We start from the raw sequence: 27946 nt of genomic DNA on the forward strand, positions 1-27946 counted from the left end.
TTATATACCTGATTGTCCTTGGGGGGGAAAAAAAAAAAAAAAAAAAAAAGAAAGAAATATGGGTATATTTATGTGCATATTGTTACATTTTATTACGCTTTGGTACAACAAAAAATGTAGCAGGTGCCTGTATGTTTAACTTCTAGTTACAAAAGGAACAAACTGTTTTTAAGGACTATAAATATAAGTCAGAATAGGGGGACATGACAAAGAAAATCCTTAAGACTGTCAGAATCATTTAGTTTAAGACCAGAACGTGCATTTATATTGATATGAAAACATAATCTTTTAATTGTAGGGTTTCTTTTAAGGATGGTCTTTAAATTACCGTGAGTACATTTACTCAAGAATTTTGGTACTTTCTGAATAAGCTATCTCAGCGTTATCTTTTATTTGTTGATACTATAAGCAGTGCCAAGAATCATATGGATGACTACCTATAATATAACGCCATAGAACATACCATGTTATTGAATGCTCATAAGACACATATATATAACTGATTCAAAATATAGTGCTGTGTTTATTTTAAAATAATTTAAGTTGGAAACATACTGACGTGTTCTTTAATGCTAATGCACTAAATTCAGTACGTTTTCAGCCAAATATTTGCATTCAGCTATAATGTATACATTTAATTTTCTCTCTTTTCGTCTCTCCAGATTGCTCTTGGAACAGTAACTAATGTGGAAGAAGCAGTAAAGTGGATAAGTTACACTTATCTTTATGTACGGATGAGAGCAAATCCATTAGTATATGGCATCAGTCACAAAGCTTATCAGGTATAAAATGCATTTTAAAAAAATCTGTAACCTGTTCTGGGTCTGTAATCCTTCCCTGATGTGAGGATAAATATTTGCTATTTCTACTTACCTGACGTCAGCAATTCTTTTAAAGTGCTTAGAAAAAGAAAGATAATTTTTGCAGCAGACTACTTTTAACTCTAAATTAAGAGGTCCCTTCTGTTCACGCAGAAATGTATTTGAACTGGTCAAGTTATGCTTCAAAGAGCAACATTCATTTTTATGAGATAGTTGATGTAACTTGGCCTGTTGTCAGTGTTTCAGTATTGTAGGCTAGATATAAAAGATAAAGTATTCTTGAGTTGCTGGCTTTTTTTTTTTACTCCTGTAAGCGTCTGTTCATATGCCATCCTGTGACATCTTTAAATTATAAAATCACACTTTTTATTGCTTTTTTCCTTGTGATTTAATTGCTGTAAGATTTTTATTCATTTATTTATTATTTAGTACTATTCCGTGTATTGATAGAAATCAGAGCACACTTCATACGTTTTTTTCAAGTTCAATTCATTCTCTGAAATTTTTAAGGTGTTTCATAGTTTACTGATTACCTAAATATTGTTACTTTTTTCTGTATAGCTGGTTACAAGCATTCAATGTTATCATAGTTTGGACATAGGTAATTGAGTATAGTGCAGGTGCAACTGTCGCAAATATGTTGTAATTGCACTTTATTTCACATGTCCTGAATATGTTTTGTAACTTCATCATTTGTCATGATATTGTGAACGTATCACTGTCATTGTAACATGCATAGATGTATATGCTAGGAGATATTTTTCAGATGGCTTTTCTGTCTGATGCTGGAAGTTACACTGGAAAGTAGGTAGGCTGTGGTTTAAGCAGCTTCTGCAGACACATTTAGGCTTTCTCCGGTCATCTCAAATCTATTTTCTACAAAAAAGAAAGCTCCAACAGTACGTTGCCCTGTGTTGATATGTCTCTATCCAAAACCACAAAGTAATAGATAAATGAAAAGTAAAAATTATTATCCTATTCTTATAAAATTCTGCCTTTTTTTTTTTTTTTCTTTTTCAAGACGTATTTTTGATCGGTGTTATAAACTGATTTTAGTTTAAAAAAAAAAAATTGTGACTGCAGTTGTGGAACCTTGTAAAAAAAAAAGTAATAAAACACTAGCAGAAATGTTTTTATAAACTTAAAAATAATTAAGAGTTTTTTCCCCCTCCTCTTATTTTTGTATTTTTATTCAGCTGCTGAGAATGCGGAGACTTCCAGCACTTGTCTTTTTCTGCCACTTTTCCTCTCTGCCCTTCTGATTTGATGTGCTGGTAATAGGTATTCCTATTTGTGTTAAAGCAGCAACAAATTATATCAGTTTGAAGTGTTATCCATTCATGTGGGAGCAAACACAATGCCAGTATTTTCTACAAAAACAGCTTTAGATTTAAAAGCTCTTTATGTGTTGGAGGCAAAGAGTATACAGATGATGTAGTGCCAGATGTGGGCATAACCATAGATTTGCTTGCTTAGGCCATTCTGTTCCTTCTGTTTCAGTTACAGGTATCCACTTATTGTTTCTTAGTAATATTACAGTGTGCCAGTTTCTGCCTTTGTTTTGGTTGACAGCCAATGGTACCCATTCAGAATCCATATATCTGCATAATCATCATGGGTCACACTCTTCCCAGCTGTTCAGTAGAGCTACGTAAATGCAAAGCACTTCTTTCCCTTTGCACAGGGAGCCAAGTATTCACCGCATCCAGTGATTACTTCAGAGCACAAAAGGTCCAGCCTGTCCCCAGAAAGGAGTGTTTTGTACTGCACAGAAAGAGAGGGAGGCAAGAGTACATCTGCTGTGCACTGACATGTTCCATGCCCTGCATGTTCTCTTCAGCATATTGCCATTCCCCACCTAGCCAGTTTCTGGACCATCCAGTATAGACTCATCCAGCCCCACTACTTTGATTAGCAACTTTTCACGTTGTCTGCCAGGAGTGCCAATTATGGTATTTATTGAGATGGGAAAATGGCCAAAATTTATTATGAGAAACAAAGTGGGAGGAAAGAGTTGAGCCAATATGAGTGTCATGTTAGTGAAGACTGTGATATGAATTACAGACATTTCACCTTTCATTTAGGGTTCCAAATGGAAGGTGAGGTCTGTTTTAAGATATCCCCTTTGTCTGTTTTCTCTTCTTTTTTTTTTTTTTTTTGGTTCTACTGTTTGTTGTTCCTACAGTTAAAGAGAGCTTTTTGTCCCTATAAGCATTGCATTTGAATTTGAAGTATGTGCAGTTGTTAGAAAAGTTACATGAGCATGTCTCCAACACTTCTCTCTGCTAGAGAAAACACCATGAATAGTAATACAATTTATCATGCATTCTTGACTTTGCATACCTATACTCCAAATCACTTGGTTTCTTTCAGTGGACACATCAAGGCTTGTTTTAAGAGTGTGGCTTAGAGCTCTTCTAGGCTGGAGCTTTTTACTCTGTGGGATTTCTAATTATGCAAGTTCAGCAACAAGGGTGCTACCCAAGGATTCTCTACTCTACTGGAATATTGTTTCAAGGCCTTTTCAAAGTAGTGACCTTTCTTTAAAGATAAAACCTTTTGTTTTGTTTTGTTTTAAAGTTAGTCTACTGTTGTCTACTGTTACAGCTCTAGGGCCTTTTGTATGTAAGGCAAAAGACTGGCAGGTAATTTGGGCTGCCAGAGGAACAGGGAAGCGTTTTGAATTTTTTTTTCTTCTCTAGTTTTATGAAATGTTAAACATCTGGCATCCCAATTGCTTTTTTTTTTTTTTTTCTGACCACCTCTGCTCTGAAATCTGACCTTGATGCATGACTTACTATTGAGAAAAGCATTCTAGACCTTTGTCATCTTAGCTTTTGACTTGAAACTAAGGCAAGCCATAACTAAGCAGAAACAGCTTCAGAGCAAATGGCGAAGACAGGGAATATTAGGAACTAGTCTTGCAGCTGCTTTGTGGAGATGGCTATATTCATTCACTGCTTCACCAGCCACCAGATGATCCACTTCAGCACAAAGGTGAAACTGAATATTGGTCCAGGGGAAAACAGAACAAGCCAAAGCATAGCGATTCTCCAAACTTTGTCCTTTTCGCAGTTTTGGTCATATATTTCTGGTGCAGATTTACCAAGAGGACTGATATGACTCAGTAGGAATCTGAAGCAAGTGTTGCCTGTATACTAGAACAGAGTTTCAGTCTTTTCAGGTTGGTGACTTACCATGGCTTGTGTAATTAGAGCTGTATCTCAGGTGCGTATGTAGCAGATGGTTAACATGACTGTGAATCCATTTTCACCCATTCCTATGGGTCTGGCTCTCCCAGGTGCATGATGTGGAAACACGCAATTATACATCAGTCCCATTCAGATAGGAGCTTTGCCCAGTTGTCTATATACTAATGAGTCATTGTGCGTTGTTACTTGGACAAAATGTTCAAGTTCTTGAACTTCGATATAAATAGAAATGGTGTTAAGGACAACATGCTTCTTGTGGGCTCTAATATGAATGGTTATACAATAAGTCTATAACTCAGCAATTAGAATGTCTCTGCTGACATACACAAAGCTTTTGGAGACATTATAGCTTTTTTGGTAGCGATCATTTCAGCAATCCAATGCAAAGCATATTCTGTTTGCAATAAATAAATAGTAAAAACTATTTTTATGTCAGATACCAAAGCTAGGTATGACTTCAGATGAAATATTTTCATAAAGGGTAAATATTACTTTAATGATAATTTTCGTGAAGAATGTTATTAAAATTTCTTTCAAATACTTAGTTGTACATTTCTTTTATAATCACACTTCTGTTTTATTAATAATATTATCAGCCTACGTAGTAGTGACAGCCTCAAAGCATTGTAAAAGAAATATTATTTTGATTGCTTAGTCATGTATGGTCAGTTTTTGCTCAGTAATGTAAATTTAGTTGTTATTTGTGAGAGAGAGCCCAATAAAACCTTAACTTAGTGATTGTACTTTCCTTTTACTTCATTCTTACTATTCATTTACTTACTACGTTCCGTTAGTACTGGGTTATTAAAATAAAATGATTCATTTGATACTTTTTTTTTTCCCACTTATGCAAATAACTGTGTATTTGGTGTCTAGATGGATCCAGGTCTAGAAAAGCACAGAGAACAGTTGGTAATTGAAGTTGGCAGGAAGCTGGACAAAGCCCGCATGATTCGCTTTGAAGAAAGAACCGGCTTTTTTTCTTCAACAGATTTAGGCAGAACTGCCAGCCACTACTATATTAAATACAATACTATAGAGGTAAAATATATGATTCTATTTCTGTGGGGTTTTTTTCCTTCTTTTTGAACCTATACCTAAAATAGTTGTAAGATTCTACAGAATATGTAGTTGATTTGTAAAATATATTTTCAAATCATATTTACCAAAACGAAGAGAGGGAAATAGAAACTACATATAAAGTAACAGTGGAAAAAATAGAGTTGGTATGAGATAGGTTTGAAATTTCTGTAGTCTGCCTTCTTTTATGTGGATTAGAAGAAGCATTTTGATACTATCATTCTGTGCAAGCATTGGTGCATGGTAGCACATTCAGGAATAGATATTGATAATAAAAAGGCTTTTCCTGCATGAAAATTCTGTCAGCTTGCCATATGCAATCTTAACGAGTTTTGGCACTAATTGTATTGTGTTGCAAATAAGTGAGGAAGGTGGCACAAAACTGTGTACACAGGAAGCTTGGTTTAAAGTATACATTCATCTTAAAAGCTTTCTACTATAGCAAATTGATATTTTTCTTAAATAAATGCCAAAGAATCAGCGCATTAGTCATTTTTGACTGTTTATTGTCACCATGTATAATTAGTCTCACAGACTTATCTTCTTATATGTATCCTAGATATTTGTCTATGAACTGGCATGATTGCATCTTACTCAATTTTTGGTGCCTGAGTTTAGAGGGAACTAATTTTTCTGAAGGTAGTGTGAAGTCATTCTGGAAACTTTTAGTGTTTAAATTGCATCACTCTGATAATCCAATTACTTATTTGCCTCTTAATCTTAAATGCTTTTTAAAATCTTACTTATTTGCCTCTTAATCTTAAATGCTTTTTAAAATCTTACTTAACTATTATTTTTTGTTCTATATGTGCATTTTTATTTTCAGTACTAAATTGATTTATTTTATTTTAATAGACTTTCAATGAATTGTTTGATGCTCATAAAACAGAAGGTGATATTCTTGCTATAGTGTCCAAAGCTGAAGAATTTGAACAAATAAAGGTAAAGTTGTATTGCTTAGTGCAAATAACATGTTTTAGAACTAGACACTTGTGTAGTACTCATTCCCTGAATAGTAAGCTCCTTTTCTATGGACTGAAGTTCTGTTAAATATTAAGCACTATTATAGTATGTTTTCCAGGTAGGAATGATTGCCAAGAACTATATATGCTCTCATTCAAATTTGTCTATAATTCAGCTTGAACTGTAGTGCACATTTAATGACTAGTTATGGATCTTCAAGAATTCCTTTTAAATGCTTTTAAGAACTTTTCAGCTTCTCAATTATTAACAGGTGAAGATAAGTGTCTATTGGTATGGTGCATCCAAGAACGATGATTTCTGTTTGAAGTCTCAGTCTCTTTCAGATGTCTCCGTGCTTTAAAAGAATTTGCTTTAAAAAAATTTGCTTTAAAAGAAATGATACAGGACTCACTGAATTTAACTCTGTGATATAATTCATGCAGAGGGTAATATTAGATTATCAAAATGATGAATTCTATTTTCAACATGAAATCTAGAAAGTTATTTTCATAAGTTCTATTGCACAGGCTATAAGATTACTATCAAGCTCAGTTTAATTTCAGCCTCCCCTTTTGCCACTTCTATTGGTAGGACATAATAAGATAACTTGCAAGCTGGTTTGAGCTTATTAGCACATGCTTCCATCCCATAGAGGTGCAAGCCAGACTCTACAGGGTTTATTAGGTCAGGCTCATTGCCATTTTACCACAGTCATACAACTTTCAGATCAGAGCTGGCTCTCATTCACCTGGCTCTGAGGACTGGCAGTGTAAATCCTTCACCGTCTACATATTTACGTATTTGCACACATTGTCTGAGCACTGCCATCTCTTTATCTAATGGAGAAATTCTGCAACCTCTAGTATTATATAAGATAATAAACAGTGAGGTATCACAGTGATACATATATTTTCAGAGCTACAGGTTTTATTCACGATAGTGATACTGCTTTGCTAGATCTAAATTTAGCATAATTGAATATTTAAAAAGAAAGCATATGGAAGATAAATGTTTCTGTATTTGTAGTAAAGTCAGTAGCAATCCTTCTTAACTTATAACATAGTTTTTCCAGTTTGCTTTCTCAGATTTATATGATATCGCATCAGTGCAATATTAGTTGCAGTTAGTTGTGATTCACTCGCTGTGCAGCTCTGGGTGTTAAAGCTAATAACTGAATTGCACAAGAGTAACTCCAGGTTTATTCCTCTTCATGAATATGAATTTTGACTTTTAATAATAAGAAACATGTCTCCACAATAATTTTTTAAATTCTGTCTTTTGAGATAGCAAAGTCAGCTGTAGCCAAAACATTGATATGGACTATGCAAAAGCAGAAAAACCTATCAAAAATGTTGATATAAGCAGAGCATAACATTCCCCTGACATTAGAGTCATCTGTGATGTTTGTGTCCTTCATCTTTTTCTTTCCTGTAGGTGGCTGGACAGTCAGGGCTTTTAACCCAACTATATTAGGGTCTTTTGTATGTCAGGTAGTCAAGTCTAAATGAAAATTACTTTCCGCTGGTTCCCTGCAGGGCCCAAACATTTACCCTCTTTAAATAAGTTTTACACTAACAGACTATCAGTAAATCAAAGAATATGTAGATTTATGCTATTTTTTGCCATGTAAGGGTCATCAGTGAGATTGTAACAAGATATGCATTATTCAAAATATAGATATGAATATTTCTTTACTCATATTGAGACTTAATCTTATTAACAGTGAAAACTTTAATATCATGAATCATAGTACTTCACAGTTTTGAGTTAAAAATGTGTTATGCCACATGCAAACTCTACAACTATAATGAATACATTTAATGTTAATTCAAGATTGCCCCAATCCAGATGGACAGAGGTTTTACTCTGGTCAAATAAAAAATGAAATCTCATCAGATGAAGGATGGTGGGGTCAGAAGATTCAATTTTTGTGGCATATCAAATTTTCGTATGTCAATGGCAGCCTTAATAGATGGTCATGAATAATAAAATGTAATTGTGTCACTATTAAGATTGTTTCAATTATAGCCTATTAGCTACATTCTGTAAGATGTGATTTTGCTTCTATTTTTTTTTCTCCTTAAAATCATAGACTGCTGTAAAATAATGTAACTGTATTATACCGAATATTTGATTTTAGTATAAAAGTTTTTTTATCAAGGTCCTCCAACCTCTTTATATAGTATAATTTTGTTTTAGGTTAGAGAAGAAGAAATAGAAGAGCTGGATACCTTATTGAATGATTTCTGTGAACTTCCTGCTCCTGGAGGTGTGGAAAACAACTATGGAAAAATAAATATCCTCCTCCAAACATATATTAGCAGAGGGGAGTTGGACAGCTTCTCCCTTATTTCAGATTCTGCATATGTTGCGCAGGTAAAAATAGAGTTTTTTTTACATATCTGTTGCTGCTTCTGCTGTGTTCGTTCTTCCAAATGTTTACAGTTATGTAAATAAACTTTTATATGCACACTCGTTTTTAATGCAATTTGATTTGAAAATCAAAGCCTTTCATGTGTTTATGATGTACTTTTTTAAGTAGAAAAAGACCTGCAAAATCCAACATTAGGAGAGTACTGCATATTTTTTTTTATAAATTTGAATATTCTTTTTATTTTTATTACATGTATAGTCTTACTGTATTTAGAAGTTCTAATAGAAGTTGCTGTGAAAGGATTTTCTTAACATACTGAATTTTCTTCTGAATCTAGCAAACTGTTGCAATCTGTGTTTATGTTCCTTGTAATTCTGTATTTTGTTCTATAAAACATAATTTGTGTTGTATTCACATCCTTGGTTTGTACAAGAAAGGTGTACTATTACAAATTGATTACTAGACCTTATCATGTAAGTTTGCATATTAACCTATATATTTGTTTGTCAGTTTTGTTTGATAGCTAAACAGTCAATAGTTACACAGCGTGTTTAGCTCTTACACCAAATAAAAAGAGAACTGCAAATCTGTGACACAAAATTGCCTGCTTAGACAAGTAAAGACCATCTTAGAAAGGAAGAGGTATTGCTTGAAATTTTAGTTCCTGAAGAACTAGAAGTGACAAAATGCTCATAGACAATCCCAGATGTGCAGCATTAATAAATGTATGAAATAGGTTATAAAGTTTCACCTTTTAGGTCATCCTGTATGTCTTTTTTTGTTTGTTTGTTTGTTTTTTCTTTTAAACCTTCAGTGTGTTGCACTGAATCCTTCTTATCTCATCCTTCCAAAATAGATTTGGAAATTTGCATTTAGCTGGTGCTGAAGATGAGAGTTAAATATTTGAAAGCGTATATGTTCTCCAGCAAGATTTTCATAGCACCACTACCTTCATCAGAAGAGTTTACTTTTCACTGCATGCAAGGTTTATATGAGTCAGAAATCCTTACACACATAAAAACTGTTGTCTTTGCACAGCTAGATCATTTTCAGTATGATTCTTTTAATCTTTGCTTTTAAGACAGTTTTTTTGTTTGTTTGTTTGTTTTTTATTTTTTGTCTGTCTCAATTATAACATTTTTAGTCAGGCAACATGTTCTTCTTCTCAAATCACATGTAGCATGTGGAACCAGTGCTACAAATTGTGAGGTTTTTTTAATTGGATAGTGAGTATTAGGAAAATCATTCATCCTTTCTAAGTTAAAGAAATGTGCTTCTTTAGTAACATATGCTTCCTATCATGGCCAAATAATTTTCTCTTCTTTATTCTTGTTGGCACTGCAGAGGCAATAGAGAATGATTGTATTCTATTCAGTGAATCAAGAACAGAATTGCTAATCCAGGCACAGTACTGGTAGGCAAACAAAACAAACAAAACAAAAAAAAAATCCGCAACTTCAGAATACAGTTTGATAAGCTTATGAAAGTAATGTCATAACTTAAGTTTTCAAGATAAGACTGACCTCATTGAAGCTTATATTAATAATTCCAACTCCAAAGCAGATTCATACAGTTTGGTTATACAATACACTTGGGAGATGGTAATATGTTAAAAAAAAAAAAAAAAAAAAAAAAGCAACAACAAAAAGAACTATTAAACTTCTGTGCAACTGTTGTGAAAGTCAGTGTGAAATGAGTGCCTGTTATGGAAACACGGTTAAGGTAAAAACTTAAATCTTGAATTTCCATGTAAGTCGAGCTTGCAGATGTACGGGGGAGGAGGAAGATACTAAGTACAGTAAATGAATTTGATTCAGAAGTGACTGAGACTCAGTAAATGTAGAACTCCCTAATGTTCTGTTCAAAGTCCCATGGCAGACCTGCCAGTACAACTGTGATTAATTGCATGTCTCTTGTCGTAATTTCTGTAGGCAATCATGAGGTAGTTCTGCCATTAGTCAGTAATGGAAAAAAAATAAAGTTTTCAAGAGTGTTTTAAATAAGTTTGAAAAGAAAAATCTATTGTTATGGTTTCTCAAAGATGAGTCTATGGTTCCTTTTCATTTTCCAAAGAATACTTGAATGAATTACAACATTTTTGCCTTCTTTTCATTCTCCAGAATGCAGCTCGTATTGTTCGAGCCCTTTTTGAGATTGCCCTTAGGAAACGTTGGCCTGCAATGACATATCGACTACTGAATCTCAGCAAAGTCATTGACAAGAGGCTGTGGGGCTGGGTTAGCCCTTTGAGACAGTTCTCCGTGTTACCACCATCAGTCCTCTCAAAGTTGGAAGAGAAGAATCTCACTGTAGACAAGATGAAGGACATGAGAAAGGATGAAATAGGTGAGAAATCAGTAATGCTGATCTACTTAAATTATTATTAATTATTCTGCAAGTTTGAGATAAATCTGAGCCATTCATTTAGAAACCAAACCCACTGGTCTTGAAGCCATTAACATGTTATTATGGTCTGTCCAACAAAGAAGGTTTATTCAGTCTACACAGCTCATAACTTGGCGCAGTTTTGAGGGTAGCCCATGTCCTGCCGACTCCAGGAATGGACATGTCTATTGATGCGTTTTTACATAAATGTCCATATATACATACCCGCATATAAGGTACATACTTAAAATCATTTATACCCTATGCTACCAATGCTTTAGTAATGTAAAACACCACTTTGAAGGACACGTTTTTTTTCTTTTTTTTCCAGTTGGAAAAAATTTTTAATGCAATACTATTAATGATAAAAAGAAGAAAAGCAGACTCTTATATCTAGGCGTGCTTCTCAAACACTGCATTAATTTTCATTGAACATGGAGAGTCGTTGTCACTGGTGTCTTTGCAGAAAAAAAACAAAAAACATTTTTTTTAAGGGACTTGACATACTGGAAATGAGAAAATCCACAAACTGAACAGTATAATGACATTTTCTAATATATGCATATTTACTACTTATACATTTTCTAGTATATGCACAACATACAGCGCAAGCTGATTGAAATTAAGAAAATAAATTCTGTTTGTAATATATTTCTTTTTCTTATGTCATTATATTTCTTCTGATTTAGGGGAAAATCCTTTAGATCTTAGATTCTCCTTGCTCCTGAAATGTCAGATTTTGGAGAAAAAAAAACTTCTGTTTTTTAAAATACATACTTTTACAGTGAAAATGTAGCTCATAGTCACTGCTTTTTAGATTATTATGACCTCTGATATGATATTTCTTATTTGATAGGAAATCTTATCTTAGGAAGCTTTTTTATGTGCTTAAAATTAGGTTGGAAAAAGTTGAATGAGTATTTTAAAGTTTGCAGAATTAGAGACTTTTCTTTCAACAAGGTAACTATTTTATTTAACAAGACAAAGGACTATGAAAAAAATATCAGCTCACTTAAACCGTATATTATAATAAATAGTAACTTTAGAGTTATTAAACATAAAACATTTAAGTTCTCACTTTTTCATGCTTTTTTCATTCAGAAAATTTCATCTCACAAATTGTTAATTTGTTACATATTTGTGCAGGGGGGGTTTTGACAGAATATATTGTTCCATGAATAGTATTAGCATTTTTATTCTTTAATTTTTAATGCTTATTTCTTCTCATACCTGCCTTTGGAGAAACAAGAAATTTGTATTAAGATACTAAAATAATTTTGCTTCCTTCAACTTGTGGAACTAGTATGCACAAGGTAGAAATATATCAATATATATGTAGAACGTGTAGCTTTCTTTTATATTAACTTAGTGGGAAAGTACGCTTAGGTTTTGACTGTGAAAACAAGTTATTGGTGCCATGATATTTTGTGTTCTTCAGCCTTATTTAAATGCCAAAGCAGGTTGGTCTGTGCTTCTTTTTGAAGAACTACTTCTTGACGAACTTCTTCCTCTCTGTCCTTTCTTTGTATCACCAAGGCTTTGCTTGCCTTACATTTTTTTATTTGAATTCAAAACCAAAGAAATGATGAAAGCACAGCTTCCAGATGCAGGCTTGTTCTCTGACTCTGTAAAACAGTTTCTGTGTTACTGCTTCTACCTTTTCAAAGTTTGTTGTCGCTTTAGGAGTAGAATAAAAAAGACAGCAGTTAGCTGGCTATCTCAGACAAGTCCCAGTGATAGATAAATGCCATGTCTCCCAGTGAAGGGAAATTGTGTTGTGTGCACAGATCCTGGACTCCAGTGTGCCATGAATTAGACAGCAACAATCTACTCACTATTGCAGAGTAACCATAAAGTTTGTGAAATGCCAGGAAATGGCTGTGGTATTTGACATAGGCCGTCTAGATTTTCAGAATACAGTTGACAATCTTTGTGGAACAAGCAAAATTTATTCATCTTTTGTCAAGTATACCTATCTTCTAGAATAGACAGATTTTGTTTAGAGGTTTGTCATATTCCTTAAGTACGGTTGACAGTTTCTTATGACTATCAAAAAGAATGAAAAAGAAGATAGGAAGTTTTATAGTGATTTTAACAAGCAGCATTTGGGACAGGAGACTTACTGTCCTCTGGAAGATATATGTACAAAACCTCAATGGTTGTACTGTACAGATTCAGAAGTCCACCTCAGACGTCATGATACAGAAAGTGATTTTGGGCATGAAGAAGATTAATTGCCTGCAAAACTTCAGTAGTCTTTGACAATTGGCATCTACCTTTACTTAACAGAATTTCTGAAGTTTTATCTCTAATTGCAAGAACTATTCATGCTGTAATGCTGCCTACATTACGAAGTTGTTCCAGTGTAATCATTTTATTTTTAGTAGTCCACTTGCAACAGTTGCAGTTATTTTACTAAGTGCAAATTAAATTGATAAAATGTGTTAAAATTTCTGCATTAGTGATTTGCTTCTCTAGCACAATCACCATTCATATTCCCCTCCAAAAGCCTATTTGAAAGTCAGAGTTGGATTATTTTTCATATAATTGCAAATTTGTTATGTTAATCTTTTCCTGGCAGGTCATATGCTGCATCATGTGAAGATTGGGTTAAAGGTAAAACAGTGTGTCCATCAAATCCCCTCCATTGCAATGGAAGCAACGATTCAACCAATTACTCGCACAGTGCTCCGAGTTCGGTTGAATATCACTCCTGACTTCACGTGGAATGATCAGGTAAAGAAAATTAAAAAAAAAAAAAAGGATGGAGGAAAACCTAGAAGTGTTCGTTTAGCTCCAATTACAGGGAGGCTACGGCTGTCTGGATAAGAATATAATGTTTACTTTAACCGAAAAGCTAATTTGGTAATAGGAATGGAATCACCTCTAAGAGTTTTACAGAGGAAGGCACCCAAAGATCGTCTTTTCATCTCCATTAATTTTAACAGGGTGGTAGTGTTTATATCAAGTTGAAGCAAGTGCTTATACTGAATATCAGTAGTGTCTCACACACAGATTTGAGTTATGTGCCCAAAACGGGGAAGCAAGAAAACAGGAGACGCAGATGGCTTTCTAAAATATGAATGAATGTCAAACTCCTAAAATAAAGCCATGTAATACAGCTCATACTGTATACCAAGTTCTGCTGCTCTTCATGGCTTTACAAATATATATTCATATCAGTGCCTTTTCTGTATTGTAACTTGCTTGAACAGAAAAGTCAAGGTATTAATTGAATACTTATAAATACCCACACCCTTCAATTCTGAGTCTGTTAATTAGAAATAGATTTAAGAGAAAACTAAATGAAACGCGAATGTCCACATGGGGGCATTGTATTGTTGCTGGTACTTTTTAAACATTCTACAGAGAGAGTGGGCAAACATATTTGTCTTTTTCTTCTCTTAGAAGATAAGGGAAATTATCATTCTGAAAGGTGCCTTCTAAGTATCTTTTATTAAAAAATAAGTTATAAATCCCCTCACAAATTTACTTTAATCACAAGTAAATTAGAGTTTTATTCCATAAACATTTAGATGATATTGGAATTTATTTTTCCTGCCTAAAGGCTTTTTCTTTTGTTTTGGAAGCTTCACCAAGTTAGCTTGAGAATGAAAGGTTAATGATCAAAATATGTGAGGTCAGATTTCCCTTGCTACCTGGATTTATTACAAAAAAAATGTTTGAATGGGTTCCTAACATGAATTTTAATAAGAATTATTTTTTGTTATGATTGAAACAAGTTTCATCATTTATCTTTCATCCATGTTGCCTGATTGCTATCAAAGACAAAAAAAAAAGTCATATTAAGCTATTTCCATAGTAATACAAAGTAATTTCTCAATCTATTTTTAGTTTTGTCTACAAAGTTCAGATTCTTCTAGATTTTTACAAATTGAAAAGTGGCACAGAATTCAAATCATATATTTCAGCTCTGTACTTGACAAGTTATAGAAAAAAAGCAGATTTTGCTCATGTTTACTACAACCCCTTGATATAGCATTCCTAATAGTTGCTTCGGAAATATTGTAAGCCTTTTGCCAATTCAATATATAGAGTTCTTCTAGTCCTTGCATAGTGCTACTCATCAAAATTAGAAAAACTCTTCAATATTTTTTTACTTTTTTTCAATCAGGTAGCTGTTTCTTGCTGTTTTGTTTAGTTTTCTGATATTTTTATTTCTTTATTGAATGAAACTTCTATCTAGTGAGACAAACAAGTTATTAAATTTAATAGTTAATAAGAATGGCTATCTGCCTTTTCAGTTCAGCCACTGAAGGTCCAAAATTGCTTCTTCATTATCTCATGCTTTTCTGACAAGTTTTTTAGAAGAGTGCTGTCATCAGAATGTTAAAAATGTTAGATAACAGTTCATGCTTTTAAGACTGTTCCTTTACCTGGATTCATAATTCTAGAATGATCTCGTCATGAATTTTGTACTTACCTTTAAAAGGGATGGGCAAGCAGATACATTTTGGTAAGCATTAAGTATGACATCATCATCTTGATCCTTAATGGGCTGTAGTTTTCAGTGCTGGGAGCTCTTAAGTTTAACAAAAGCTTGTGAGCCAGATTCCAGTCAAAAAGTTTTACTGTATTGTTAGAGCCAAGGAACATATCCAGACAGGGCAAATAACTCTTTCTGCAGCCAGGAAGAGTCCAACAGAAATACAGAGTAACTAGTATTAATCAGCCAAATCATATATTAGACACAGTTTTAGGGCAGCAGTTGCCCAAAATGTAAGTTAAAGGCAGGTCCTGCCTGACCAACATGATCTTCTATGATTGAGTGACCCTCCTGGTGGATGAAGGAAAAGCTGTTGATGTAATCTACTAGACTTCAGCAAAGCCTGTGACACTGTTTCCCACAGTATTCTGGAGAAGCTGTCAGCCCATGGCTTGGACAGGTACACTCTGCTGGGTAAAGAAACTCTTAAACCAGCACTATTTGCTGGGCCAAACCCAGAGAGTGGTGGTAAATGGAGTTAAATCCAGCTGGCAACCAGTCACAAGTGGTGTTCCCCAGGGTCAATACTGGGGCCTGTTCTGTTTAACATCTTTGCTGATGACCTGGATGGGGATATTAAGTGCACCCTCAATAAGTTTTCAGATGATACTAAGTTGGGATAGTTGGAGTAGGAAGTCACATCAGTAGGACCTGGGCAGGCTGGATTGCTGGGCTGAGGCCCACCGGATGAGGTTCAGCATGACTAAGTGCCAGGTCCTGCACTTTGGCCACAAGCGCAGACAACACTGCAGGCTTGGGGCAGAGTGGCTGGAAGACTCTGTGGAAGAAATGGACCTGGGGGTGTTGGTTGATGCACGGCTGAACATGAGCAAGGAGTGTGCGCAAATGGCCAAGAAGGCCGATGGAATCCTGGCTTGTATAAGAGGTAGTGTTGCCAGCAGGAGCAAGGAAGTGTATTCAACTCTGGTGAGGATGCACTTCGAGTACTGTGTTCAGTTTTGGGCTCCTCACTTACAGGACAGGCATCCAAGCTCTTGAGTGTGTCCAGAGAAGAGCAACAAAGCAGGTGAAGGGTCTGTAGCGCGAGTCTTACGAGGAGAGGAGTGTTTCGTGTGGAGAAGAGAAGGCTCAGGGGAAACCTTACGGCTGCCTGGAACTGCTTGAAAAGAAGTTGTGGCAAGGCGGACATGAGCCCCTTTTCCCACCTATCTAGCAAGAGGACTAGAGGGAATGGCCTCAAGTTGTTCCAGGTTGCATTCAGGTTGGATGTTAGGAAAAATTTATTCTCTGAAGGAGTGGCCAGGTGCTTGAACGGGCTTCCTGTGGAGGTGTTTGAGTCACTGTCCCTGGAGGCATTCAAGAAACATTTAGGAAGATAGTTTAGTGGGGAAATATTGGTGGTAGGTGAATGTTTGGACTGGACAGTCTTCGAGGTCTTTTCCAACCTTGGTGATTCTATGCTTCTGTGTTCTTCACACGTATCCTATAGCAGTGACTAGATCAAACTACAGTATTCTGAATCTGATAACCACTTTTTTCTAGAAAAAAAGGAGAAAAAGAAAGGAGAGAAGGGTGTCAGAATTCACTACAACTTTTGCGAAAAGAATGTTTCTGACAGACAGCAAAAGACAGTGTTTCTATGCACAGAATCCAAACACAGAAGTACAGTGAAGAAAAGAGAGAAGAAATCCTTTTTTAGGATCCTAGAAGAAACCTTGGCAGTTCAGACTATTTATAGACAGCTGAGGCATTTGTTTCAGTGTGTTTATATTATGTCCATTAAGGAAACATGCACACTAAGGAAACTCTTATTGCAATATGATCTTTAAGGAGACAAATTAATTAGAAATGTTATATTGCTCAGATTTCTGTTTTTTTTATTTCTATATTCCTTTGTAAACATGCATAATTTAGAAATCCACCTGATACACCAAGCAAATCTTGAAAACCTCATTACAACTACAATAAAGTTGTGTTTACTGCTCTTAAAGGTACATGGCACTGTTGGAGAGCCTTGGTGGATTTGGGTAGAAGACCCTACTAATGATCACATTTATCATTCAGAGTACTTCATCATTCAGAAAAAACAGGTAATGTATTTTATTCAGAATCTCATAGCAAGACAAAAGTAAATCCAGTAAGAAATAAATTTGTAAGGTCGAACAAGATTTTGTGCTGAGCAGAAGTGCAGCTTTCAGTTTCAGATATTCATTTTAAGCCTGGATTTTCAGAAAGGTGTTTTCTAATTTCAGATGTCCCTTTTTTTTCCTACTCCTTTGGTGGGACAGTTTTTTCCAGATGAGCAAAGGAAAGACTATAATGTTTTTTCTGTTAAAAGAAAAGATGAAGAGTTAGTCTTCCCTTGAGGTAAATAGAAGCAAAATCCATTGCCAGTGGTGGACTATTTTATAGATGGAAATATCTTGCATTTGGAGTTGCATGCATAATTATTGCTTTGTGTTAGTAATACTTATGAAAGTGAGGCAGTCTGCATGATTTGTCAAGTTACTGATTTGTCTGTTCAGTAATTCTTTTCTACACAATGTTTGGTTTGCACTAGGTCATTACTAAAGAACCTCAACTACTGGTGTTTACAATCCCAATATTCGAACCTCTGCCTTCTCAATATTACATTCGAGCTGTGTCTGATAGATGGTTAGGAGCAGAGGCTGTGTGTATCATAAATTTTCAGCATCTGATTCTTCCAGAGAGACATCCACCCCATACAGGTATTTGAAATTTGATCATTTTCTTTCCATTCTTCTTGTTTGCGTTGATTTTCCTTGCAATAATGTAATAAATCTTTAACTCATTTTTCATAATAGAAAAGTATGTTATTTCATTTTGTCATAATTGTATTATTGATACAATTTCTTCACTTCTTAAAGCTCTCTAAAATTTTAAAATCTGGCTTTTTTTGACTCAGTGTTATAGCAGTTCTTTTGTTATTCCAGGTTCACCCCAGGGAAATTGAAACTGACAATAAAATTAGGCAAATATATATGTTACAGTACGTCTTAGTACTTGTAGTCATTACATTTCTTGTGGACTGGTTCAAAATAATTAAAACAAAATAGTTAAAATTTTGGAAATATGCAACTTTTCACTATTTTTACTAACATGAACACATCATAGCAAGCATTGTTACACTACAGAACGTCTAATTTCAACTCAGCACTGCTGATCAAGTCATGGCCTTCCCCTCCCCCTCCTTTTTAACACTTGGCACAGAAGCATGTGTTTGTGTTTTGCTCCTTTTTTTCTGGATACATAAATTGCTTTGTACATTCATTGTGCCTGATGTCATTGTAAGACCTTTCCACTGTAATTACATTTGGCTCATCTAGCAGTCTGTGAAGTGACTGCCTTCAGAAATACTCCATTCTCATACGACGTTGTCCTTTGGCATGCATAAATTCACATGTGTTTGTGAAGTGTTTAGCTATTGTTATACTGTACCTACGCTGTCTGGAAAAGCATGTGTAACCTTTTTATCTAATTGACTGATCACTGACTACTATTCAGAAGAAACAGAAAGATATTTACACATCACCAGTTATGGAGCCTCTAGGATTTATGATAATTGATTTCAATTCCCATCTGGTTCCCACTCAACAATGAAGTACATAGAGGCCCTGCTAGGCAGAAAACCTTCTTTCTCCTAAACGGAACTCAAGAAATCAGTTTTAGTGGGAATGATAAAACAGCCATAAGGTATCAGGGAAAAGCATGTGAAGAATATCAGGCATCATTGCCTCAGTAGATTTTATAACTCCCATATCATACCTTAATGTGAAGCACCCTGAAAAGAAAACGAGACCTCTAGCCACAAAAAAAAAAAAAAGAAAAAAAAAAAAGAAAAAAAAATAGAAGACCAACTTCAAAGCAAGCATCTGTATAGCAGAATCAGTGCAGTCTCCTTAATTTGGTAGGTTTCCAAATCCAATTTGGTTATATATGTCATCTTCCAAATACCGTAATCTAATTGTTTGGATAGCAGATGCCCTCAAGATATACTGAGAATCATGTATTGAAGGGCTGTTTGTTTATTTATTGATATTATATCTTTAATTACATGTTTAAAGGATTAAATTCAGAATTTAATTGTACTCCTCTGATTTGTATTACTCCATTAATTTAGAAGCTCCAAAGAATCTTGATTCTTCCTTCTTTACTAAAAATATCTTTTTCATGAATCTGAAACATGCAGATTGTTGTCTTATTACTCCTCATTCTGTTATCATAAGAAGATGGACGTATACATATAATCTAGTATAATGAGTTTAGAACTTGCTACAACTGAAAAAATAAGAAGCAATCTATGTAAAACGTTAATTTGTGCAAGTGATTGGTTTCATAACTGTCATAATACTAACTATAATACTTCAAGAAATACTTGAGCTGTAAAATCAACTTTTCAGTATTCTTCATGGAAATTAACAATAGCCCAACATGAATTCTATTTGATATATGAGGTAAAGCCATTTCCAGTGGTAGCTTTCCACTAAGATATTACTATTTTTTAGCTTCATAGTAAACTCTGTTATGTGATGGCATCTGTTCTCATGCACTCATGATTATTTTGTGTTTGTAGAGCTTCTAGATCTTCAACCTTTGCCTGTCACAGCCTTAGGACATCCAGAATATGAAGTCCTCTACAAGTTCACACACTTCAATCCTATCCAGACCCAGATATTTCATACACTTTATCATACAGACTGTAATGTTCTTCTTGGAGCACCTACAGGTTCTGGAAAGACTGTTGCAGCTGAATTAGCCATCTTTAGAGTTTTTAACAAGTATCCCACATCAAAGGTTTGTAAAATAGATTTCCTAGAACCATTTAGTATATGTTTTCAGTAGTCCAGAAGCCTAGGAAGACTATTGGAAGCTGAATTTTGCTTACTCCAATTTATAACTGTCTGAATACAAAATACATATGCTTTTATTTCAAATTTATGTATTAATCAGTGTCCAATTAGTGTTAAATCTGAAAACATGCCATACCAACATACTAGTTTTCCTTTTCTGTAATTGCCTGCTTTACCTAAGCTGTTTTAGCTTAGCCTTTAATCTTCTACTAGCAGTAATTCTGTTTCAAAGCAATTAGTTACCCTCCATGTCAATACAACTAGCCCCATTCTCTCTCATACTTAAATAAATAAATTGTAATTAATTACTACAAGCCTATTCTCTGTTTCACCTTAAAACAAATTGCCTACAGCTCAGCATTTCTGCTTTGGGGACTTTTGTTTTCAAAGTGAATAAGTGGTTGTGTCTTGACTTAGACATCTCATCTTAGATACACATATTTTAGCTCTAAAGTCTTTGGAAAATACATCTAATTGTGAGATTTAATCAAAGAATAGCCTTTGAATTGATCAGAAATTATATATATAAGTCACTTATTTGTCTTTGAAATCTTAGTATCTTCAGGTAATTTTGTTAGTCCTGGCTATGGTAAGTAAAGCTCAGACTTATTTTTGGTTTATGTACTAGACAAACAAAATAGCCATTTTTTCAGGGAATATACTTTTTTAGTTTTAATAAATCCAAAAATCTGGCTATACATTCTAATAAACATATGTGAATTCTTTGTGCAGCAGTTTCTTCCTGTTTAGACCTTCCTAGAGGCTCAGAATATTTAATCATAATTCTGTAAATATATCTATATGTATTCAAGGTATTCCACCGTGCACAGCAAGCTTCTTTGAGGACAATATTATGTCATTTTACTCAGAGTAATCAGCTTTATAATTTAATTTGTATTTTTTTAATAAGTAAGTGACATATCTAGAAATCAGGTGAGATATTACATGCTGGAAATTCTGATTATTTTTGTTCTAGAATGCATGTTTCCAGGTTTTCTAGCCCTGGAAAATATGGCTTTGTTTATATATTCAGTGGATTTTGATATTAAATACTGCAACAAATACTTCCAATTCAGTAAGTTATTTTTTTGTTTCTTAATTTGCTTGTTAATGGCTCAGTAAACAAAGTGATGTTTTCAGGTTTGTCTGTTTTAAATACTGTCATGGTTTAGGTCATTTGAGGAACGTGTGCTTTAATCCATTTGCAGATAATGACAGAATCTTGCAAGTATAAAATATTCTCTTTTCATACTGGTACAATTTAATAAAAGTATTTTGGGTTTGTTTTTTTTTTGCAGGCAGTGTATATTGCACCCTTAAAAGCACTCGTTCGTGAGAGAATTGAGGACTGGAAAGTTAGGATTGAAGAAAAACTTGGTAAAAAGTATGTTTCTCCTTACCTAATCAAAGAAATAAGAAGCAAAAGAACAGCCCATCAAGTATGGATAAAATCTACAGAATACTTTTGAGTATTTCAAAACACATTTTGCTTGTATATAATCCTTCAATTTTCTAGTAATTAAAAAAAATTTAAATGCTATCAATAGCCATTGTGAGAGCAAAACCAAAAGTGAAAAAAGAGGTACACTTTGATGTCTACGTATTTTCATCCTCATTACTTCCCCGTATATCAAATATGAAGCTGAGATTTTTCTCTGCAGTGTCCTTGGTAATTGAAACTGCAATTCAAAATAAGCGTTCAGTGGAATCCTCATCTATCAAAGATCTCATAGAAGTTACATGAACTTTGTAGCAGCACTCATATATTGTCTGTCTTATATAAAGCATGGAATATAGATTTGTTCCTTGGCCTCATGAATTTCTTGCTGATCTTCACAGGTGTTGGAGATCAGCTGTTACTTTATGACATAAAAGGAGTATCAGTCACGTTGATGTTTTCCAAAGTTACACTTTCTTGAGATAAAAAATATACATATAGGATATAAGGCCTTTCACTCTCCTATATACAGCTTTTTTGTGAGTTAAAACTCAAAGCACACCCCAGTATTCAATAAGAGGAGGTACTACTCGGTGTACACAGAATTACCAGTGAGATTCCTGCTGTTATCATAGCAGTAACTTATTTATTGGCAGCACTTCTTTAGTTGTTGCTGTTATTTAATGATGTGTGAGAATAAATTATTTATTTCATCATTTTAAAATATTTTCAGGTCGTATTTCCTTTTTAATATTGATTTTAATATTTGTGACTTAATCATTGAATAGAAGAGGCATGTTACTTTGAGGGATTTTTATTAGATGTAGAATGTGTTACAGAAACATCAAAAATAATTCAGTCTAAAATGACGGATCTCAAATAATGTTTGTAGAAATTGGAAGGATAATAAAGTAAAACAGCTGCATGAATTCCACTAATATTCCCCAAAAATGACTCTGGCATAATTTCTGCTCTACACTTGATGAAGCTTCACCAACAAATGTGGATATGCTACTGTCCAGCCTCATTATTCAAACCAGAGATCTACACGCATAAGCAGGCAGCAACTTGGTTTAGAAGGCTTTTGTGCTGTCTATGACAGGATGTTATGAGTCACATTGTAACATGCTAACATTTCTGTAGTATCATGCTAATCTTCTGTAGTATCTTTTGAAAAATAAACAATATATTGTTTGGGACTCATATTCACCCTCTTCATTTTTTGTAATGTTGCAAAGGAATGATACTTGGTATTTATGTGATATTTACTAGAAATTTTTTTTTATCTCAGAAGAGCTTTGAAAATCTTTTTAGAAGTTTTTGGTCAGAAACAATCTGATTTTGTGTAATCTTGTTTCTTCTGTCTTTTAATAATTAGTGTTTGAATGCTAAGATCTTCTGAAGCACTATGAAGCCAGTTTTATGTAGTCTGAAAAAATATCTTTCTTGATTACAGGGTTGTAGAGTTGACTGGAGATGTGACTCCTGATATGAGAGCTATCGCTCAAGCTGATCTGATTGTTACTACCCCAGAGAAGTGGGATGGTGTCAGCAGAAGCTGGCAGAACAGAAGCTATGTTCAGAAAGTTTCCATTCTCATCATAGATGAAATCCATCTGCTAGGTGAACATGGTTTTCTTTGATTTTATTATTTATCAGAATCATTGCTACATTTGAAGAACTGTGCTTGTACTTAGACAGATGAATCTTTTCTTTTTTTCCTCTGTTTTTCAATGTGCTTTACTAGGGGACGAGAGAGGCCCGGTGCTGGAAGTCATTGTGTCTCGAACAAACTTCATCTCATCTCACACAGAGAAGCCTGTAAGAGTAGTTGGCTTATCCACTGCATTAGCAAATGCCAGAGATCTTGCTGATTGGCTAAATATTAATCAGGTACAAAAAATGTTTCAGAAGATGTATTTGTGCTGCAGAAAAGCCGAACAGTGATTTATAAGATAATCCAAGATTAAACTTGAAAAAAATATTTTCTTGTAGATGGGTCTGTTCAACTTCCGACCCTCAGTGCGTCCAGTTCCTCTAGAGGTACACATTCAGGGATTCCCTGGCCAGCATTACTGTCCTCGTATGGCTCGCATGAACAAACCTGCATTTCAGGGTAAGCAAGCTCCCAGACATTTTCCCTTTTTATAAGCAAGATTCTGAACACTTTTCGCAGTACATTTGCAGCACACTTACGGCATGTATTACCGTCTGTCCTCTTGGCATGTAGAGGAGGAATCTGCATCTGCTAATGACCCAAAGCCATTTGTCTGAAATGTAAAGAGCGCTGCACATGCAACATATAACGGTGGAATGTAGCGTATTTAGAACATAAGAATAAAATTAGTACTAATGAAGGGAAAATAAAACATATTTTCTCTTAGTGTTTGACACCATAAAGAAACATTTGTGTAAAAATATTTGAAATTTAGAAAGCAATAAAACCATTCATATTATTAATCTGCTGAGGCACTTTCATATGGACCACTGTATGTAAGCATTAAAAATTGTAAACAGAAGTTGCAAGTCAGGCTAACCTCACATAATTCTAGTTTCAAAGCAATAACCATAAAATTCAAAATTTGTAGTGCATCCAGATATGCTTCTGTTTTCAATTTTTTATTTGCAACAAAACTAGCGTGCAGGATAGATTTAAGAAAAACTCTTATATTTTATTGGAACGTATTTTATTTTGATTGCATAAGGAATATTTATTATATCACCTAAAAATAACCTTCAGTATAAATTTTGTAATGTGAACTGTTGTTGATTTTGAGGTGACATTTGTGAGGTGACTTTTTAGCTGCTTTAATTATCCTTATGACAGAAGCAAAGTATTGATTGTGGACTAGAGACCAATCTTGGCAGCTCAGATTATTTACACCTCCACAAGAGCGTTGTACAAAAACACTAATGAACAATAAATCTGTCTTGGGCTGTTATGCCACACCTGTTCCAGAAGCAACAGAAATCCATTAGATGCTGGGTTTCTAAAATATATAGATATACAGGCATATATAGTTGTTAGCTATAAATACACATTAATTATCCCTTTTCAATAATTTCACAGTTATATAGTATGTGTATATGCAAGATAGTATTCATAAACTGAAGAATGATATGTAATATTGTATAGTATGAAATAATTTTCAGAAATAATTCATTAACAAAATCAGCAGAATGAGAATTACATGAAAAAACAGAAATGGATTTGCTGAGAGTGTATTCAAACTACATACAACTGTCTATACTGCTAGCGCTTGCTGATGTTAAAAAAAAAAGACTTTTTCCCCCACTTGTTTGCCATGATGCAGTGAAAGTTATAGCACTTCAATGTAATCCTTATTCCTGAGATCATAAAAAATTGCTGGAACATGAAACTTTTGAAACATGGGCAGGGCAAGAAAATATTTTTTAAGAAAGTCCTAAAGCATAATTGGTTTAAATGCGTCACAGTAATTAATAAACAACATTTCTTTGTTCCATGATATCCACCATAAGCTATTCATAGGTTACTCTCTGCCATTTTAACCTTTTTTTTCTATTTTTACTGCATTGAAATGATATTTTGCAGGCAGACATGAATTTGTGCAGTCTGTAAATCAAGTCAAGCAAAAAGCAAGTTTTGGGCCTTGATGGCACTTAGCCAAAGACAACATATCCTAATAGCTTAGAAAAACATAACTTATTTATTGGGCTAAGGCAGAAAAATGCACAATCTTTGAAGTCTAGAAAGCTTGCCCAGCTTCTGTGTTTCGTTTTCTTTTTTTCTTTTCTAATTTCTTCTCTTAAATTTTTATATTGAAATTATCACTGAAATAACAGGGCAAATTAGCTTCAATTCAGCTGAGCAGTTGTGTCATTTTTGATTCAGAGGTGTTTTATACTCAATTGTATCTATCTGTCAGAACAAAGTATTCATACTGTATATCAGCAGAGGTATTACAGAGTATATCAGCTGTGTAGGTATTACAAGCAGAAGTCGTGGGTTTTGCCATTAAAGGGCCCAATTCTCAAGTTCTGTTTTTCTCAACAGCAATTCGAAGCCATTCTCCAGCCAAGCCTGTTCTTATTTTTGTATCATCCAGACGTCAAACAAGGCTTACTTCCTTAGATCTGATAGCTTTCCTAGCTACTGAGGATGATCCCAAACAATGGCTGAAGATGGATGAAAGAGAGGTAGAATAATATTACCTGAATTAATTGATTTTCTACTGTCTTACTGATGTCTATTTGAAAATAAATTAATTTGAAAACAAAGGGTGATTTGAGGGTAAATCTTGAAATACGTGTTTCAAGTGTGTATTAAAACTAGCCTTAAGGCTATTTAAACATCTTTGCAAGGTCTGAACTCTAGAAAGTAAATTATTTTCTTTTTCCTGCTCATGTACTATTAATGCTAGTTCCACTGTCCCATACAACTTACATTACATGGTACAAGTCTTTAACATAAATACAAAGATTAAAAGGAGCAGGGCTATGTTCTCCCAGGTTTACAGCCAGAAAACTGTGGCATGTAACTGTTGAATAGGAATTTAAACCAATTTTTTTCATTGTTTTTCTTTTCATGCAATATAATCTTTAATTACATTTTTTGTATTGTTCCTCCTAACAATACTTTAATTTATTGAAAAGAAAGTGTTCAAATAATAAATATCGATTCAATATTCTGTTTTGTTTGCATTCTACAAAATGTATGCTAAATTTTATTTAGTGATCTCAGTTCCACACCTGCTCTGAATATAGAACTATTTATTTCCTTCTGGATTAATGGTACTGATTTGAGTACATCATTGCTTTGGGAAAAAAAAATGTTGTTCAGATTTCCTAGATTTTGGAAGTTAGCTTTCTCTCACCTTCTGCATGGGAATTTCTGTGTTATCACCAAAACACAGCAAAATGCATGGCTCGTAAGTACGAGGTAAAAACTGAATATTCAACAGTTACATGAAACATATATACGTATACCAAAAACTATATGCCAAAAGTATAGATTTCTAGATAAGACAACATTTGCCTTTGCTCTTCACGATAAATAAATAAATTTTTCACTGAGATAAAGCATAACATTTATATCCTGCCTACCTTGGATGGATTTTACAGGAGAAAATGCATGTCTTGGCTGACAAACTGCTAGTACTAGAACACATCTTAATCTGATGCTGCTTTTCTAATTTTACAATGTCCATTTAACTTGTTTTCTTGTGTGTAACAGAAATGTTTCATATCAAAATTATTACTGCCTAATAGAGTTTTCTAGTACCTTGAACTGGTTTGCTGTAGTAATCTCACCTACAGTTAGAATACGCAACATGCAGCTTGCTCTAGATGACTTGCATTCATCTGAATAGCTTCCCTGGGTCCTGTGAGCCCCCTACTGTCCCAAAAAGAACTGTATCTGAAGGAAGGTTCTTCACTTATGCATGAGAGACTTTCTGGAAAAGGGTTTTCTATTAAAAGTATTTGAATGTGGGACTTCCGATCTTGTACCCTGTCAGAGGCTATACATTTTCATCTGCTTCAGAATATACATATATTTTCAGAAAGTGGAGCTGACAAGGGCGAACAGACTTTGCATTTGCTAGCTTGATAACATTTGCATATGATTTGTATTTGAATTAATAACCTGAATGTCTGAAGCATAACAAAGATGCTTACCACATTACTGAGTTTCAATTATGGAAATTCAAAAGACAGAGGATTATGTCCACAGTTCTTATATCTCACCAACGTCTTCCATAAAATAACTGTATGAAGTACCTACAAGATCAGTGGACATTGCTTTAGGTAGTCAGGGAACCAGTTTGTAGCTTTGTGTTTCAAATGAGCAATGTTAACCTGAATTTCATTTATTGTTGAAGCAAAGGACAAAGCTATGGTAATGCAACATGCATGTATTGCTTACTTCTTTATCCAGAATATTTTTTTTATTTAAATATTCAAACTTGAAGTCATATTAAAGTCAAGCTTGAATTAGGTGAAATAGGCAAAAATCTCTTTATTACTGTATAATTTTTTACATACTTGAACTAGGTAATACCTTCTGTACAGTAGACATTGCCTATCCTCAACACTTTCTCACATAATTCAAGTGTTTCTCAAGTCTATATGAGATAAAAATGGACCAGTTAGAAAAAATAAATTGTTGTTTTTTGTCTATTTTTAAAGCCTAGAAGTTTATTTTGTTATTTTGGAAGTCTTTTGTAGACCAGTGTTCATTGAGGGGGACTTAAAGACAAATGCCTTAATGTTAAAAACACTAGTAGTGAAGTTAAAAACACTAATTGTGAAGTGTGTTGAGATATAGGACATTTTTCATAAATGGGTGTATACA

The 27946-nt window shown here is 34.2% G+C and overlaps 1 protein-coding gene across 1 annotated transcript in view; it reads left to right on the forward strand.

The window, feature by feature from the left end:
* The window catches only part of ASCC3 (activating signal cointegrator 1 complex subunit 3), a 260498-nt gene that overhangs the window by 167849 nt on the left and 64703 nt on the right, over positions 1-27946 (forward strand). Inside the window, exons 17-30 of the mRNA NM_001305211.2 lie at positions 663-782; positions 4910-5074; positions 5969-6055; positions 8276-8452; positions 10571-10796; positions 13417-13571; positions 17295-17393; positions 17864-18032; positions 19898-20118; positions 21473-21558; positions 23069-23235; positions 23360-23505; positions 23608-23728; positions 25649-25791. Coding sequence (NP_001292140.1) covers positions 663-782; positions 4910-5074; positions 5969-6055; positions 8276-8452; positions 10571-10796; positions 13417-13571; positions 17295-17393; positions 17864-18032; positions 19898-20118; positions 21473-21558; positions 23069-23235; positions 23360-23505; positions 23608-23728; positions 25649-25791 — 2082 coding nt within the window. The remainder of the gene's footprint in view (positions 1-662; positions 783-4909; positions 5075-5968; positions 6056-8275; positions 8453-10570; positions 10797-13416; positions 13572-17294; positions 17394-17863; positions 18033-19897; positions 20119-21472; positions 21559-23068; positions 23236-23359; positions 23506-23607; positions 23729-25648; positions 25792-27946) is intronic.

The sequence above is a fragment of the Gallus gallus genome, chromosome 3, assembly GCF_016699485.2.
Source record: "Gallus gallus isolate bGalGal1 chromosome 3, bGalGal1.mat.broiler.GRCg7b, whole genome shotgun sequence".
NCBI lineage: Eukaryota > Metazoa > Chordata > Aves > Galliformes > Phasianidae > Gallus > Gallus gallus.